The sequence below is a fragment of the Stegostoma tigrinum genome, chromosome 6 (assembly GCF_030684315.1).
Source record: "Stegostoma tigrinum isolate sSteTig4 chromosome 6, sSteTig4.hap1, whole genome shotgun sequence".
Classification (NCBI taxonomy): domain Eukaryota; kingdom Metazoa; phylum Chordata; class Chondrichthyes; order Orectolobiformes; family Stegostomatidae; genus Stegostoma; species Stegostoma tigrinum.
Genome location: NC_081359.1, coordinates 75,895,861 through 75,913,466, shown reverse-complemented (window position 1 = coordinate 75,913,466; position 17,606 = coordinate 75,895,861). Strand labels below are relative to the sequence as shown.

Here is a 17,606-nt window from a genome sequence, read left to right as displayed (position 1 = left end):
ACATCTATAGTTGAAAAGATGGCACGGACAGAAGGGCCAAATGGCTGTGTCCTTTGGAGCAAACTGTCTCCATTAAAGGATGTAGATCAGGAGAAGCTTTAATTGAAGTTTAAAAATGGTGACGTAGGTGGAAATGTGATTTGTTAGCAGTGTTTCTTTTGAGAATGTGGAATGAAAAAGCAAGCCACTGCTTGATCAAACAACAAAAGTTCTACAATGCAGTAAATTTCAAAATTGATTTAAATTCTTGATTAGTGTACAATTAAAGTCTTTGTGTCTTCTGTAACAATTACTCTGACATTTAGTTATAATGTGCAAAATAAGTTTGAAGCCTGACTACCACTTTCTTGCATGTCTGAATTAAACAAACTGGATGCATATTAAGTTCTTTAATCATTAGTTTACCTAGGGTAGTAATTGATTTTATTAGGGCAAATGTGTGTAAACCTTAATTATCAACCAAAAACATGTTTTTGGCCTTTTGGCACAGATGAGTTCAGTTTGTATTATGATAAACAAAGCATTGTGAGGATATTGTAATAGCCTAGTTATACCAATGACATTACGTCTTGACAAGTAGCGATATTGAATTGAGGAACGGTCCCCAGACAGTGTGGTAGAGAGTAGACATTTTGCTGTATCTAACAAACGTGTAGATTTTTGACTTATTCCTTTTCTAAGATACATTAATAGTGCCAGTTCTTTAGTCAATTGAAGTAAATTGATTGGTAATTCAGAAAATTCATATTGAAGTTGGTTTATGTATAACTGGGCTTTATAACTATGTAATTGGCAAATATATTATGAAATTTCCCAATACTCACCAAAATTTTGTCACAGTAACGCAGACAGTAATCCATTGCAATAAATTAGTTGGATAACTGATTCGAAGAGCTGCATGAGATGTATGGCCTCCTTCTGTGTGGTATGATCTCTGACTTCAGTATTATAATTGGGAAAACCTACGCCACGATGTTTAAACATAAAAGTATAAGAAAACCTGTTGCCAGAAGACTCCTGAATGGGCTATAGGTCTCTAGATTTTTTTTTGTCTCTCCTGGGAAGTTGGGATTGAGGGTGAAGATAAAAGTAACCTTGGCATGAGTGACCATTTGTGATCTGAGGGCATTTTGTACCAGAGAAGTCTACAACAAGCAAAATTAGTCAGTTAATCAGTTATTATTATTTGCTATGCCTTTGAAATGGCTTTCTGACCACAAATTTGAATTAATTAATAAGTTTCAAAAACTTTGTTAGCGGTTGATAAACTCTTGTCATATCATAGCCGAATATGTGTTTTACACTCGATTTATTCAGTAGAAAATGTTTTGTTGTATGCTGTCTGTAATAAATTATATCTAGACAGTTTCATTGCCTGTCATGTATAATGCTGGGAATACACTAGTATTTCAAAATTCCAAAAGAAGTACCCAATTACATAGACAAGTAGCCCTGATATGACCAGATATTAGAAAAATGTTAACTGAGTTCAAGAGTAATCACAAAATTAAATGTAATGACATATTCACAATGTCGAGTTGATAATTTGGGACTGGTTCTCATCATTGTGAATTGGTTCTGTATGTGACTAACTGAGATAATCTCATGGCAATGAGGGCACCTCATTAAATATTACTTTCAGGCTGTTGCACTGTCAGATTTGAAGAGTGCCAGGTAGGTAGGGATTTCAGTGTTAGTAGCTACCCAACTGACAGTGAACGTGTTGAAAAGTGGGAGGAGGACAAATGCAAACTGATTACTGGGAGCTGTGGATTCATCGACCAAGCCCCTAAACTCTACAATTGTCATCCTTATCAATACTAATATGTCTGTGTGACTGGCTGACAAATTTTGCCTGATAATACTTTTGTGAAGAACTTTTTGATGTTTCATTACATTTAGGGTGTGATATGAATACAAACGGATGTTGTTTAAAGTACAATAGTCCAAATGCAAGTTAGCTAAATATACGTGATGGGAGGCAAGAAATACTGAGGAAAAGATTTAAGATTTCCCTGCTCCCCTCCATTGCAGCAGCCATTTAGCAGATGCTAAGCATCACTACTCCTATGGGATGTCTGTGAACAAAACTTGATTATATAAGCCCAAGCCCTGTACATTATAAAGCTCTGTAACGTGAAATTTAGTTCCTTTTTCCAGAGAAAGGAGTAAATGAGCTTTTTGGGATTCAAATGAAAAAAAAACACACAGGTGCAGTGACAGCAACGTAAATTTAGTGGAGGAAAAAGGAAATGAACTGAAAACCATTTTCTTTTCAGTAACTTTCCAAGAGTGTGGTAAATAAGTAATTTTAAAGCTGATGCTACAACATTTATAAGACGACCCAACTCACTTCTGAAAATGGTGGCTCGGAGCTTTGTTGCAGAGTAAGATAATTATTACTTCTGTTTCATCAGGATTATGGGAGACCGCTATCGCAGAGAGATGTTGGCGCATGGTGGTGGAAAAGTGCCCATGTTCATGGTTGAAGGTAAAACAAACCATTTTTAATTTTAATTTTAATTTTGACATCAAAAAATATCATATTCAAGTGACTGGCCTTCCGAAGCCCAACTTATCCACGTTGTGGGCCAGCATTGATGATAAAAGGAAAGCCATTTGTTGGAATTAATTTTCTGTTGCCTTCTCTGATATCAGAGGAAGGTTTTCTACAGCAGTATGGTAGAGACAGCTTTGGTACTCTACACAGGAAAGCTGATGTTTGCCAGAAAACACTGTAATATTGCCCATTTAACAGTATTCTAATTTGAAGAGCTTGTGTAAACAACATTTTAGAGTTTCTGTGTAATGAAGAAGCAACTCAGAATGTGCAATGTTCTCTGTTTTAAAATTATATTAAAATCCTCTGTGTTACAGTAACATTTTTATAGCATTCTAGCATGTTTCAATTTTCATCTATTTGATCTATTAGATTTCATTTATATTATTTACTGACATTAAGTCATGCTTGGCTTGGAAAGGACTAATTCCAAGTGACTTTAAGTATATCGATTAGAGCAATCCAGTTAAAGCAATCATAAATAAATACTACGAAGTTTTGTAAAAGCTCATATCACTATGATAATACGGAATTGTGAAGCACATTCCGCAGCAGCTACCATAATTAATACATGAGTTGTTTTCTTTCAATGTAAGGGCCTTAGCATCTATCTTGTTTAAGAGCTCCTGCACCACTTGAAAGGAGGTTTCATTTCACAGGAAATGTAGTTTGGCAGATAGTGAATCAGTCCTCATCACATGGAGCTGAAGAAGCAAAGCCCCCCTCCATATCGCTCTCTTCCAAATCTTTGTGTGTGTGCGTGTGTCTTTTTCTGTATGATCTAGGGAGTCTAAATCTGTGCCAATCAGAAACGTAGAGACCTCAGACTCTATTATGTATATAAGTGGTACACAAGAAGCAATGTCAGTGTAGTTAATTTGGGATTGCTGATGTATAAGGGACTTCAGCTCATAATTGGGCCAGGTTTGTCATTTTACTTCATGTTCAACTTAAGGAAGCAAAGTCTGACATAAATAGCTATTAAGTGTTTGCATGGCTAACTTTAACAGAGTTTGAAGAATACCTGGTGGACCACCTCAGTATTTGATGGCACTACTTTTGTACAAATGGGGCTATCATACAGTTAGATATATTGACGTAGTGAATCAACTCCTAGAAAGATAAGATACTCAAATCGTATCATAAAATGTCTGTTATCAATAAATCCAAATAGACATCTGCTGTAAATCCAGATTTGTAACAGACACCATTACAGAGATTGCTAAAATAAGAATAATGTTTTAATTACGTAAAATCACTATTCGGAATCTGATTTATTTAGATTTGCCACCTCCAACAACACATAACAAACTTTTTATAATTAAATTTGGTGTAAAAATTGTAACGTTTTTCTTCAGGCATAGTGTGTTGGAGTGTGCAGTGTCTTCTTGGTGTTGTTTATTTGCCAGACATCAGGAGACTAGACCTGTGCCTTACCACGCTTATCATCTTTATGGCCAGGTATATGAACAAATTAATGGAACACGCATGGGTTCACCCATCTTGGGTCTGATAGCGAAAGTTGCTATGCAAAGACTTGAATGCACAGCCCTCCCTCAGATCCAGCCTAAACTATGGGTGAGATACATGGACGATACTTTTGTTATCATTAAACAAGAAAAGTTAGAAGAAATACACCACCTTATTAACAGCATTTTCACTGGGATCAAGTTCACCAGAGAAGGAGAGAACAACAACCAACTCCCGTTTCTAGATGTACTAGTGAAACGAATGAATGATGCTGAATTCCTTATGAGTGTAAACTGAACGACTATACACACAGACCAAATCCTGAATTACAACAATAACTATCCCAGTGTCCACAAACAGAGCTCTGTCACGATTCTGTTCAAGCAACCAATAACACCCCCGGAGCTACGCAAAATGAAAAACACCTACACAAAATCTTTATGAGCAATGGGTATCCCAACAGCTTCGTCTGCCGATGCCCGGCAAATAAACAACACCAAGAAGACACTGTACACCCCAACACTCCGACCACCCTACCCTCAACTGGAAACATATTAGAACCGACTACGAGACTCCGACAACCTCTTGGAATAAGGATAGCACACAAAGCAAGAGCTACGCTTTATCAGTTACTCAAAAGACGAAAAACCCCATGCCCACAATGAGCAGGACAAATGTGACATACAAAATACCATGCAACAACTACTAGAAACACTACATAGGACAGATGGGTAGGGAACATGCCACCAGGATACATGAACACCAACTTGCAGCAAAACAGTCCAACCAATTCTGATGAAGGGTCTAGGCCCGAAACGTCAGCTTTTGTGCTCCTGAGATGCTGCTGGGCCTGCTGTGTTCATCCAGCCTCACATTTTATTATCTTGGATTCTCCAGCATCTGCAGTTCCCATTATCACCAACCAATTCTCCCTTGTTGCAATCCACTCAGATATAGAAGGACGTCAGTTTGACTGGGACAAGGTTATCGTACTAGAACAAGCAAATCAAAGACAAGCACAGGAATCCAGGTTTTCAATCACCGGTGTGATGAACAACCATGTCGAGATAGACCCCATCTGCATACCACTGCGGTACAAAACCAGAAACAAGCCTGACTACCATGACAGAACAGACCATATGAATTCAGAGTGGGACAGAACAACAGCGCTTCAGTGGAGGCTGCATAGCCTTGACAATGTCACCTAGAAGGGAGGCGAACTGTTTGCATGAAAACCAGTAAGCTTGGCAAACCAACCAACAACCCTAGCCAAGATGATTGGCAGGAAATCAGTCTCATTGCAACCATAAAGAATGGGAACAGAATTTAACCATTCAGCCCTTGGAGCAATGTTGCCTCTAAACTGCATGATTGTGCAGTGGCTTGGAGGCTCTGTACACATCAATCGATGTGCTGATACATAGCTGCTACTTCCGAATTCTACTGCTGCTCCATGGACCTCCCGAAGGTCTGAGCAGCAACAGGAACAATCAGTGGAAATGTTGGCCTTGAGCTTACTCCACTATTCAATAAGACCATGGCTATCTGTTTATATTTCAAATTCTATATTCCCATCTACCCTCCCCACTCACCCCCATAACCCTTGATTCCGATATCTAACAAGAATCAGACCACCTGTATCTAACTAAATTACAGTGACCCGCTTCCACTGACCTTTGAGGTAGAGAAATCAAAATTATCTCTCAACCTTCTGAGAGAGAAAAAATTCTCATTACTGCTCTAATAGGGGACCCAAATTTTAAAACAGGGCCTCTGGTTCTGGACCCACTCACAAGAAAACATTCATTCTGTACCCACCTTGCCAAGACCATTCAGGATGTTATATGCTTAAAGCAAGTCACCCCTCAATCATCTGAACTTAAGTGGAAGCAATCTCAGCCTGTCTAATCAATCAATCTTCATTTTTAAAAAAAAATTAATTTCAGGTATCAATTTGGTAAACTATGATTGAATCTTCTCCAATACATTTACATCGTTCCTCAAGTAAAGAGAACAAATCTGCTCATAGTACTTGACATGTAGTCTCACCGGTACTCTGTATAACTGAAGCATACATCCTTACTTCTATGTTAAGTCCTCTTGTAATAAAGAATACCGTCCCTTGAGCTTTCTTGATTATGTGCTGTATCTGTATGCTAACCTTTTGTGTCTGTTGTACTAGAACACCTAAATCTCTGCACCTCAGAATCCTGCAGTCATTATCAGTTTAAATAATGCTGTGCTTATTTTTAGAGTTCCTGCCAAACTGAACGATAACATATTTTCTCCTTTTACACTCCATCAGCCAGATTTTTACCCATCCACGCAACCTAACTATCTATCTGCAACTTCCTTATATATTCAGTGAATTTAGGTGACACCAGATGAGTTCCCCTCATCTGGTGTTAATTGTAAAAAATGGAGGGCCCAGCAGAGACCCCTGCCTGACTCCACTTGCCACATTCTGCCAATCAGACTAAGATGTATTTATGCATACGCTGTTTTCTGCCAGCTGGTCAATCTTGCGTCAGTGCTAATATTTTATTCTGTAAACTGCATGCTTTATTTTCAGCAAAGAACTTTGATGTGGCACTTTATCAAATGCCTTCTGAATATCCAAGTATAGTAGGTTTATGGGCTCCTCTTTGTACACATCATGTGTCACTCCTGCAAAGAACTGCAATAACTTGATTTCCCTTGAATAAGTCATGCCAACACTTACCCGTTATCTTGATTTTCTAAGTGCACAGATATATAATTTCTTGAATAATCGTTTCTATTACCTTACCCACAAGGTCAAAAGAAAGAAGCCAAGCATAAGTCGGGTATGGACAGCAGGGATTGAATGAATCCCGAGAAGAGTATAAGGGCAGTAAGAACATACTTGAGGGAGGTCAGTAGAGCAAAAAGGGACGTGAGATGACTTTGGCAAATAGGGTTAAAGAGAATCCAAAAGGATTCTACAAATACATTAAGGGCAAAAGAGTAACTACTGAGAGAACAGGGTCATTCAAAGATTAGCGTGGCCACCTATGTGTGGAACCGCAGGAGATGAGTAAGATACTAAATGATTTTGCATCAGTGTTTGCTGTGGAGAAGGATATGGAAGCTAGAGAACTTGGTGGAAAAAATAGTAATATCTTAAAAAGTTGGTAAATGAGGTACTGCAAGTGTTAAAACGCATAAAGATTGATAAATCCCTGGGACCTGATCAGGTGTAACTCAGAACTCTGTGAGAAGCTAGTGAAGTTGTTGCCAGGATCCTTGCTGACATACTTGTATCATTGATAGCCCCAAATAAGGTGCCAGAACACTGGAGTTTGGCTAATGTGGTGCCATTATTTAAGGAAAGTGATAAAGAAATGCCAGGGGACCATAGACTGGTGAGGCTGACATCAGTGGTGGATGAGTTGTTGGAGGAGATTCTGAGGGACAGGATTTACATGTATTTAGAAAGGCAAGCACTTATTAGGGATAGTCAAAATGGCTCCGCGTGTGGGACATTGTGTCTCTCAAACTTGATTGAGCTTTTTTGAGGAAGTGACACAGAGGGTTGACGAAAGCAGAGTGGTGGATGTGGTCTGTATGGGCTTCAGTAAAGTGTTTGATGTTCCGCATGGTAGACCGGTTAGCAAGGTTAGCTCACATGGAATACAGGGAGAACTAGCCATTTAGATATGTAACAGGCTCGAAGGTAGGTGGTGGAGAGTTATTTTCAGACTGGAGGCAGAAACAGCAAAGTGCTGCGTTTTCATAAGGCAAATCAGGGCAGGACATATACACCTAATGGTGACACTCCTAGGGAATGTTGCTGAACACAGACACCTTGGAGTGCAGGTTCATAATTCCTTGAAAGTGGAGTGGCAGGTAGACGGGGTAGTGAAGAAGGTGTTTGGTATGCTTACCTTTATTGGTCAGTGCATTGAGTATAGGAGTTGAAATTTTATGTTGCAGCTGTACAGGACATTGGTTAGTAATAATGGGAACTGCAGATGCTGGAGAATCCAAGATAACAAAGTGTGAAGCTGGATGAACACAGCAGGCCAAGCAGCATCTCAGAAGCACGAAAGCTGACGTTTCGGGACGAGACCCTTCATCAGAGAGGACATTGGTTAGGCCAGGTTTGCAATACTGTGTGCAGTTCTGGTCCCCCAGCTATAGGAAGGGTGAAGTGAAACTTGAAAGGGTTCAGAGAAGATTTACAAGGTTGTTGCCAGGGTTTGGAGGGTTTGAGCTAAAGCGAGAGGCTGAAAAGGTGGGGGCTATTTGCCGTGAATCGTTGGAAGCTGAGAGGTGACCACATAGAGGTTTATAAAATCATGAGAATCATGGATAGCGTAAATAGCCAAGGTCTTTTCCCCAGGGCAGGGGAGTCCAAAACTGGAGGACATAGGTTTAATGTGAGAGGAGAAAGATGTAAAAGAGTCCTAAGGGGCAATCTTTTCGTGCACAGGGTAGTGCATGTATGGAATAAGCTGCTGGCAGATGGAGGCTGGTACAATTACACCATTTAAAACGCATCAGAATGCATACAGGAAAAGGAAGAGTTTAGAGGGATATGGGCCAAATGCTGGCAAATGGGATGAGATTAATTTAGGATATCTGGTCGGCATGGACGAGTTGGACCAAAGGGTCTGTTTTGCTGCTGTCACAACTCTGACTCTATGACAGACATCAAGCTAACAGGCCTTTAGTTTCCTGATTTCTGTCTCTGTCACTTCTTGAATACTTGATACTCTTCATCTGATGGAATCTTTCCTGAATGTACAGAATTTTAAATTAACACCAGTGCATCCACTACCTCATTAGCACTCTTCAGACGAAGTCCATTTGGTCTCAGAGACTTGTTAGCTCGCAGCTTTATCAGTTTGCTTTCTACCACTTCCCTTGTGATTATAAAGTTTCTTCCTTCCACCTCCTGGTTTGCAACTATTACTGGAATGGTTGTTTTTACCCTCTATAGTGAAGACAGGAGCAAAATATTTTTTCATTTCATCTGCTATTTCCACTTCCATTTGCTCCCCATTCTCACTCTCCAGAGGACAAATACCCACTCTTTTCCAATTTACTCTTCCTTCTTAAATGCCAACAGAAGCTGTTTTTTATGTTCCTAGCTAGCTTTCTCTTGCACTCTGATTCTTCCTTCTGATTAACCTTTTAGTCATTTTGTAATGTTTTTATGCTCTGACCACTCATCTGTATTCTGTCCAGTTATCTGAACTGACACTCACCTTTGTGCAGTTACGTCCTTTTCCCTGAAGTTTACTGCTTTCTTAATCTTGTTAACCACAGATCGTGGGACGTCGCTTCAGAATTATTATTTGGAGCAACAATGTACTTAGTCAGAATATTCTGAAATATCACCTAAGATGTCAACTACATTACCTCTTTGGTTTATCCCCTAACCTAGTATGCCATTTCACTCCAACTAGCTCAACTTGCATGCCTACTTTGTTGCTTTTATTTAAGTTTAACATGTTAGTCTTAGATCCAATCTTGCCCTTTCATACTGGATATAAAATGTAATCAGATTTTGGCTACTTCTATCCAGGTGGGTCTGAACTCTGAGGTCATTAATCCTTTCACATTACACAATACTAAATCTAATCTAGCCTCAGATTGTTCCAAATGTGTTGCTCTGAGAAACTTGTCTGAAAAGCATTCTATAAACTCTTCACCGAGGCTATTACTGTCAATCTTATTTTTCAGTTTGCATGCAGATTAGAATCACCCATGATTATCGTTGTCCCTTTATCACAAGCACCCAAATGTGTGACCTTGTGTAATTTATCCCACATTGTGGCTATTGTTTGGGAGCCCATAAGATCATTCCTGCTCGTGACTTGACACACCTTGTATTCTTCTTCTCCACGTGAACTGATTCGACATCCTGATCTCCTGAACCAACTATTGCACAAATGCCATCTTTAATTAACAGTATTACCCCTCTATTTTACTGAGCTTCCTATTTTTCTTGAATGTTGTAAACCCCTCAATTAGGATTCAATCCTTATGGTCAGGAAATATTGACCCCATAATGGCTATCAGATCATATTTATTTACTTCAGTATTTATTTCCAATTTGTTTAGCTTGTTATGAATGCTACATACATTCAAATACAGAACCTTTAGTTTGTCTTTTTGGTACTTCTGAAGAAATTTGACACCATCTAGAACAAAGCAGTCCATCTGATTTGTCTCATCCACAAATATTCACTCCCTCCAACACTGATACTCAGTAACAGCAATATGTACCATCTACCAGATGCACTGCAGAAACTCACCAACATTTCTTACGCAGCACCTTCCAAACCTATGATTTTTGCCATCTCAAAGGAAAAGAGCAGAAGATAAATGGGAATGCCACCACCTGCAAGTTCCCCTCTAAGCCTCTCACCTTCCTGACTTGGAAATATATCGCTGTACCTTTGGTATCACTGGGTCAGAATTCTGGAACTCCCTTCCTAATGGCATTGTGTGTCTACCTATACCAAATAGACTGCAGTAGTTCAAAAGGGAAACTCAACATCACCTTCTCAAGGTCAATTATGGATGGGCCGGCCAGTAATACCCACATCTGATGAATACATTTTTATGATCATGTGTTGATTTTTGATCTATTCCTTGACTTGTTTCTCTCTGCCTTTTCCTCACATCCTCTGACCATTGTTTTCCCTTATTACTACTTTCCTGTCTTACCTTGTCTCTACCATTTGAAATATCACAACTTTTCCTATTTGCCCCCTGTATTTAGTTTAAAATATTCTTTATTTCCCAATTATGCCATTTACAAGATCCCTAGCCCCAGCACAGTTCAGGTGTAGACCTATTCCAACGGTACAGACCCCACTTTTCTCAGTACTGATGGCAATGGATTAAGTATTGTAAATCACTTTGCAATCCAGTCTCTAAACCACATATTTATCCCTGTAAGTTTATGTACCCTATGTCAATTTTCACATGGATCGGGTTATAATAAATAAACTGTTGAGGTTCTGCTTTTCAACTTAGTGCTCAGTTTCTTGTACTCTGTATGCAGAACCTAGTTTCGGCTGCATCATCGATGCCTGCATGGACCGTGTTCTCACCATATCTATTGCTGTCTATGATACTAATTGCCTGTCTCGGCATCCTCACCTCATCCTTCCCTTTCCCTGAGGCTGAACGCCATCTTCGGACCCTCATTGCACCTGTTCCCTCCGGTGAGGCTGACTGCCTATCCTTCACCACGCCCGCCCACTACGTGGAATGGTGATTTGTTATAGGCACAACCTGCACTCCATATGGGGGGGGCATCTGCCCTCAGACAGCTGATTAACCAATAGCTGGCCAGTCTCTCAAAACCAAGTGTCAGGATTGAAGATTGCAGACAAGTCTAGATGCTGTTGGCGTGGCCAGGAAAAGAAAACTGAGGTGACAAAGCATTCAAGACAGAGGAAAAACTAGGGAGCCAATGAGGGAGGCAAACAACCCCTTTTGACCAAGCCTCAAGCAAGGCTACATTGTTTGCTCTCCAGACCTGTCTCAAGCCTGACAATTGTGGCAGGCAGGAAGCAGCCTTTAAATGATCCATTTGTTATGACAAGAGAAATGGGACTTATCCTTATCGACTGCCTGTAGAACTGTTGCTATGTCTAGGGTAGATACGTTGATGGTGGGAAGGATATTTATGGAATTTTGCACTGACAGGATTCTCTAAAATTCTGTCTATGTTACCATAAGCCTTTATGCTGGGATAAAAGGATTTTTAATTAATGTGCCATCTGAGGTGGTAAGGATGGGTGGGCAACATGTAAAATGACAAATTCTTTTCTCAAAGGTCTGCGAACAAAAGGCACTGCATGTGGAACTCAGTCTTTGTATTTCCTAGATGGCTGATCAGGTGAGGGTTCATCTTTATTGGGAGATGTGAGACAATGCTGACACTGTAGGTACAAAACAGGAACTGTTGCTAGAAAGCTCCAGACCAACAAAACGATCAAGAGTTTAAGGCAGAGATAGTAGGAACTGCAGATACTGGAGAATCCGAGATAACAAGATGTAGAGCTGGAGGAACACAGCAGGCCGAGTAACATCAGAGGAGCAGAAATTTCTGAAGAAGGGTCAAGGCCTGAAACGTCAACCTTCCTGCTCCTCTGATGCTGCTTGGCCTGCTGTGTTCCTCCAGCTCTAAACCTTGTTATCTAAGAATTTAAGGCAATCAGCTGCTAGTCTGTTTGGAAGAACCAAATAAGGAAGCACATGGGATCTTTTGCTTTATAAATAGGGACATAGAGTACAAAAGCAAGCAGGTTACAGTAAATATAAAACACTGGTCTGACCTCAACTTGAGTAACGTGTACGATTCTAATCACTACACTTTAGGAAGCTTGTAAAGATAATGGAAAGAGTGCAGAAACATTTCACAATAATGCTTGAAGAGTCAGGAATTTTAGTTACATGGCTAAATTGGAACAGCTGAGGCTGTTGTCCTTGCTGAAGAGAAGGTTGAGGGGAACTTTGATAGAGATATTCCAAATATTGAGCAGTTTGGGAAGACTAGATAGAGAGAAACCTTTCTCATTACTGCTATTGATAGAAGAATTGAGAATCAGAGGACACTGATTTGAGGTGAATGTCAGATGCAATAATGGTGATTGGAGAAAATCTTCTCTATGCAATGATTGGTTCGGAAATGGAATGGTGGTGGTGATGATTCAGTCAAGATTTTCAAAAGAAATTGAATAGTTATCTGAAGTCAGAAAGTTTGCAAGATTATGAGGAAATGTCTGTTTACTGTCATTTGTCATCATTGGTCTCAATGTATCTGTAAGATCAATTTTAAAACTTAGATATTTGGAGGAAGGGAAGAGGAACGTCATCTGAGTGATGAAGCAAAAGCTTCATGTCCAAAATTATGTCTCTCTATGCAGTAGAACCACAGAAATGTCCAAGCAAAAGCATGATGTATTGTAAATTACGAAACAAAAACCATGACAAGTAAAAACAATGTTCATCACCATTAATTTAAAGCTAGAAGATTGAATCCACAATGGCAATTTCAATTCTAGGTACATCTGTACAAAATTGGTCAACACTGGTGTTTGCAGTTGCAACAGCAAAATTAGTAGAAAATAGGGTTAGAAAATCAATATGCTTGGCAAAATCTCTGCTAATATATTTTTGTTTGGGGCAAAATATCCTTTGATTTACACTGGCATATAAGACTAGAGGAACTTTGAATTGGACATCAAAAATATGATTATTGCTTTTGAAATATGATATTTAGAACTTGCGCTTCCTGCTTTGGCTTTTCTTGCTTCAGTATTAAATCAGGTTAATGCTTAAGAGTAAGGCTACCTGGTTTTTTTTTAATGCTCTGTTTTTTTAAACATTTTCTGACTTGTTTGCCATTATTTCAGTAAATTTATATTAGGATGTGATTCTTTCATTTGTGAATGCAGACTTCCTCAGATGTACTTTTTCAAAGTTCTGTAACATGAACTAGGTGGGGGACTGCATTGAAAATTGAAGTAACTAATCCTGTAGAAATAGAGTTTTACAAAATACTTTTCTTTTTGTAGACTGATTCTTGGGAGCATGGCCAATGTGTTGTCTTTTTGGCAAGACTGTTACAGTGAAGGGTAAGACTGGTAGGATTAAGAAACAATAGATGAATAAAGCTATTGAGGTTTTAGTCAAGAATAAAAAAGAACCTTTTTTAGATATAGACAACTTTGTTCAACAGAATCTCTTAATCAATATAAAAAGTGTAGGGGCATTCTTAAGAGAAACAAGGAAGACAAAAAGGGTATATGCGATAGGTTAAGGATAATCAAGTAAGATTTTACAAATACATTAAGAGCAATAGGGAAACTAGTCCTCTTAAAGATCAAGGGCGTCATCTTTGTGTTGAATCCCAGGAGATGGCTGAGATACTAAAAGAATATTTTGCATCAGATTTTCCTGTGGAGAAAGAAATGGAGTCAAAGAATTCAGAGAAATAAATTTTGATGTTTTAAAAAAGTTCACGTTACAGAAGAGAAGTTTTGGGAGGTCTTAGAGAATACAAAGGTGGATAAATTTCCAGGACCTGATCTAATGTATCCCAGCATGTTGTGGGAAGTAAGGAAAGAAATTGAGACTCCTTGCAGAAATATTTGCATCACCTATAACTACGGATGAAATGCCTGATGACTGGAGGGTGGCTAATGTTGTACCTTTGCTTAATTGGAAAGGGAAACTGGGGAACTATAGACCTGTGAGTCCAACTTTGGTTGTGGTTAAATTGTTGGAGGTGATTATAAGAAATAGGATCTATGGACATTTAGAGAGGCAAAAATTGATAAGGAATGGCCAGCATGGTTTTGTGTGAGGAAAATCGTGTCTCACCAACTTGATAGAGTTTTTGAGGAAGTTACAAAAAAAATTGATGGAGGCAGAGCAGTAGATGTTGTTTCTTTGGATTTTAGTAAAGCCTTTGACAAGGTTCCACATGGGAGACTAATTAATAAAGTTAGGTCACATGGGATTCAGGGTGAACTTTCCAGTTGGATACATAATTGACTTAATGATAGGAGACAGAGTCTAATAGTGAAGAGTAGCTTTTTGGACTGGAGGCCTGTGACTAGTAGTGTTCCATAGGGATCAGTTGTGGATCCTGTTTCATCTGTCATTTATATAAACCATTTGGATAAGAATATAGAAGGCATGTTTAGTAAGTTCGCGGATTACACCAAAATTGGTGATATTGTACAGTGAATAAGGGTTTCCACGAATGCACAGAGATCTTGATCAAATGGGTCAATGAGCTGAAAAAAGGCAGATGGAGTTCATTCTGGATAAATGCAAAGTATTCCATTTTGGTTATGCAATTAATGGTAGGGCTTTTGGTTGTGTTGTAGAACAGAGGAACCTAGGGGGGCAGGTACACAATTCTTTAAAGTTTGCGCCACATATATACAGGATGGTTAAGAAGGCATTTGTCATGCTTGCCTTCATTGCTCATTCCTTTGAGTATTGGAGTTGGGACATTATGTTGAGGTTGTACAGGATATTGGTGAGGCCTCTTTTGGAATTCTATGTCCAGTTGTGGTCACCCAGTTATAGTAAAGATATTATCAAGCTGGAGAGAGTTCAGAAGGGATTTATTGGGATGTTGCTGCGTATGGTTGGTTTGAGTTACAAGGAAAGGCAGGTAGGCCGGGACCTTTTCACTGTAAGATACTGACAGATATCAATAGAGTTGATGGTAGTTGTGTCTTTCCTAAGACGGGGCATTTCAAGATTGGGGACACTTTTTTTTAAGGTGAGAGGAGATTTAAAAAGACATAAAAGACAAATCTTTACACAGAGCGGTTTGCGTGTGGAGTCAACTTCCTGATAAAGTGGTCAATACAGATACAGTTACAATGTTTAAAAAACATTTGGATGGATATATGAATAGGAAAGATTTGGAGTTATATGGGCCAGGAGCAGACAGGTAGGACTTGTTTAGTTTGGAATTATGTTTAGCATGGACGAGTTGGACTGAAGGGTCTATTTTCATGCTGTATGACTCTGTCTTTATAAATCAAGCCATTCTCTTTCATCTAAAATGGACACAAAAGACCTCATAGTACATGTTGAAGGAACAGCAGGGAGCTCACCTCAGTATCCTGACCAACATTTATCCCAAGTACCATTTTCTTTTATTTGAGGAGTTTGATGTGGTCTCAAAGACTCCATATTCATGTCTTGTGTTCTTGATTTTAGCCTTGCTGTTTTTGATAAACCCGAGTGAATACAGGGCCTTAACCAGAAGGACAAGTTGGAGACCTGGAAGATGCTGCCAAACCTGCTGAGCATTTCCAGCATAACAAAGTGTGGAGCTGGATGAACATAGCAGGCCAAGCAGCATCTCAGGAGCACAAAATCTAACGTTTCGGGCCTAGACCCTTCTTCAGAGATGTTGAAGGGCCTAGGCCCGAATCGTCAGTTTTTGTGCTCCTGAGATGCTGCTTGGCCTGCTGTGTTCATCCAGCTCCACACTTTGTTATCTTGGATTCTCCAGCATCTGCAGTTCCCATTATCACCGAGCATTTCCAGCAGTCTCTTTTTGTTTCAAATTGGAGAACTACTGCAGAATACCTCTTTTGCACAATCAATAACCAGTTACAGAATGTTTTTATTTTCAAATTTATGCTGAAGCAGAAAGGGAGGAAAGAAAATAGATAATCTTTAGATTTGAAACCCACTCACTATATTCAAAGTAGCACTACATTTTCTTTCTAAAAAAAAATTGTTTTGTAATCAGACACATCCAAGTTGGTGATGACTGACATTCTGAGGAAGTTTTATTTCAATTAACTGTATCATACTTTCCTTCATTTAAATTTTAGAGCCCTGATGTGTATTTGCTGTGGCAGGAAAACATAACCTGAACTAGAAAGGAAATAGTTGTCGTTATAAGCAATGGTGATTCTTTGCATTTTAAGAACAGCAATCATTTTAGCCAGCAGCAACTTCAGTTATGAATTGTAGATTAGTAAGAAATAGTTGCTGTGGCATGAATAAATGTGATTCAAGCTTTGTGTTTATGTTAAATTCTATCTGGATAAGCCGATTGAAAGTTGAGCTTCCTGTCATGGGTCACTGTTTTCATTACGTTCCATTATGGTCTGTTGATCAAGGAATGGTCTTCTAGTTAAGATGAAGTAATTAGCTGAGTTCTTTTGGCATTGTTCATACATCCAGGGAGCTGTTGGGACATTTAGCATGGCATCAGTTGATCTATGAAGAGGAAACGTAGGTGCGAGTGTGCAATGGAAACAAGGGAGTGAAGGTTATAGCGCAACAAAGGCTGGGAATTGAGCACAATTGGTGTCAATTCAGAGAAAGTTACACAATGGTAGTAGGAAGGAGCTGGAGTAAAGCAAGAAAGATTTGCATTTATATATGCTTTTCATGACTTCAGAATATCCAAGAGTACTTTGCAGCCAGTGAAATACTTCTAAGTGTTGTAATATGAGAGGTGGCAGCCACTTTGCGCAAAGCAAAGACGATATGATGATTTAGATGCATGATGTCAGTTGAGGTGTCAGTGTTGGTCAGAACAGTGGTGATAATCCCTGGGTTGTTCTTTGAAGTGATGCTTTGGGATTTTATTTTTACATTCACCTTAAATTGTAGACAGAGCTTTTGGTTAAGTATTAAATTTGAAAGATGGAACTTGAAATCAACAGCACATCTTCAGTTTTGTGGTGCAGTATCAAGTAGAATTTTATGCCCAATTATCAAGAGTAGGCTTGAATCCACAACCTTTTGACATACATGGTGCAATCTCCTGGTCCCAAAAGTGGTAGGCCTGTAGGTGGAAATTGAACTAAATTAGGTGGAATGATTGCTGCCCAAAACTCTGCAACCTTCCCAATCTTGCTTAAATTAAGTGCTGGGCAGGAAAGCCTAAATTCCACCTTCCTGTTTTGCAACCAAGTGAGGCCCTTAGGTTTTTGAGCTGCAAACCTCCTGGTCTGGGATCCTAATTCCAGCAGAAAACCATTTGGCAGCCAATCTTTTGCCTGATTTCTACATGATCGGGTAGGTTTTTCTCACCTTA

General features: G+C 39.2%; 1 protein-coding gene across 3 annotated transcripts in view; it reads left to right on the top strand.

Annotated features, from left to right (window-relative positions):
- Positions 1-17,606, top strand: part of LOC125453650 (mitochondrial intermediate peptidase-like) — a 131,890-nt gene that overhangs the window by 100,334 nt on the left and 13,950 nt on the right. For all 3 annotated transcript variants that reach the window (XM_059646675.1, XM_048533489.2, XM_048533490.1), the window contains one exon: positions 2,418-2,491. In XM_059646675.1, the coding sequence (XP_059502658.1) occupies positions 2,418-2,491 (74 nt within the window). The remainder of the gene's footprint in view (positions 1-2,417; positions 2,492-17,606) is intronic.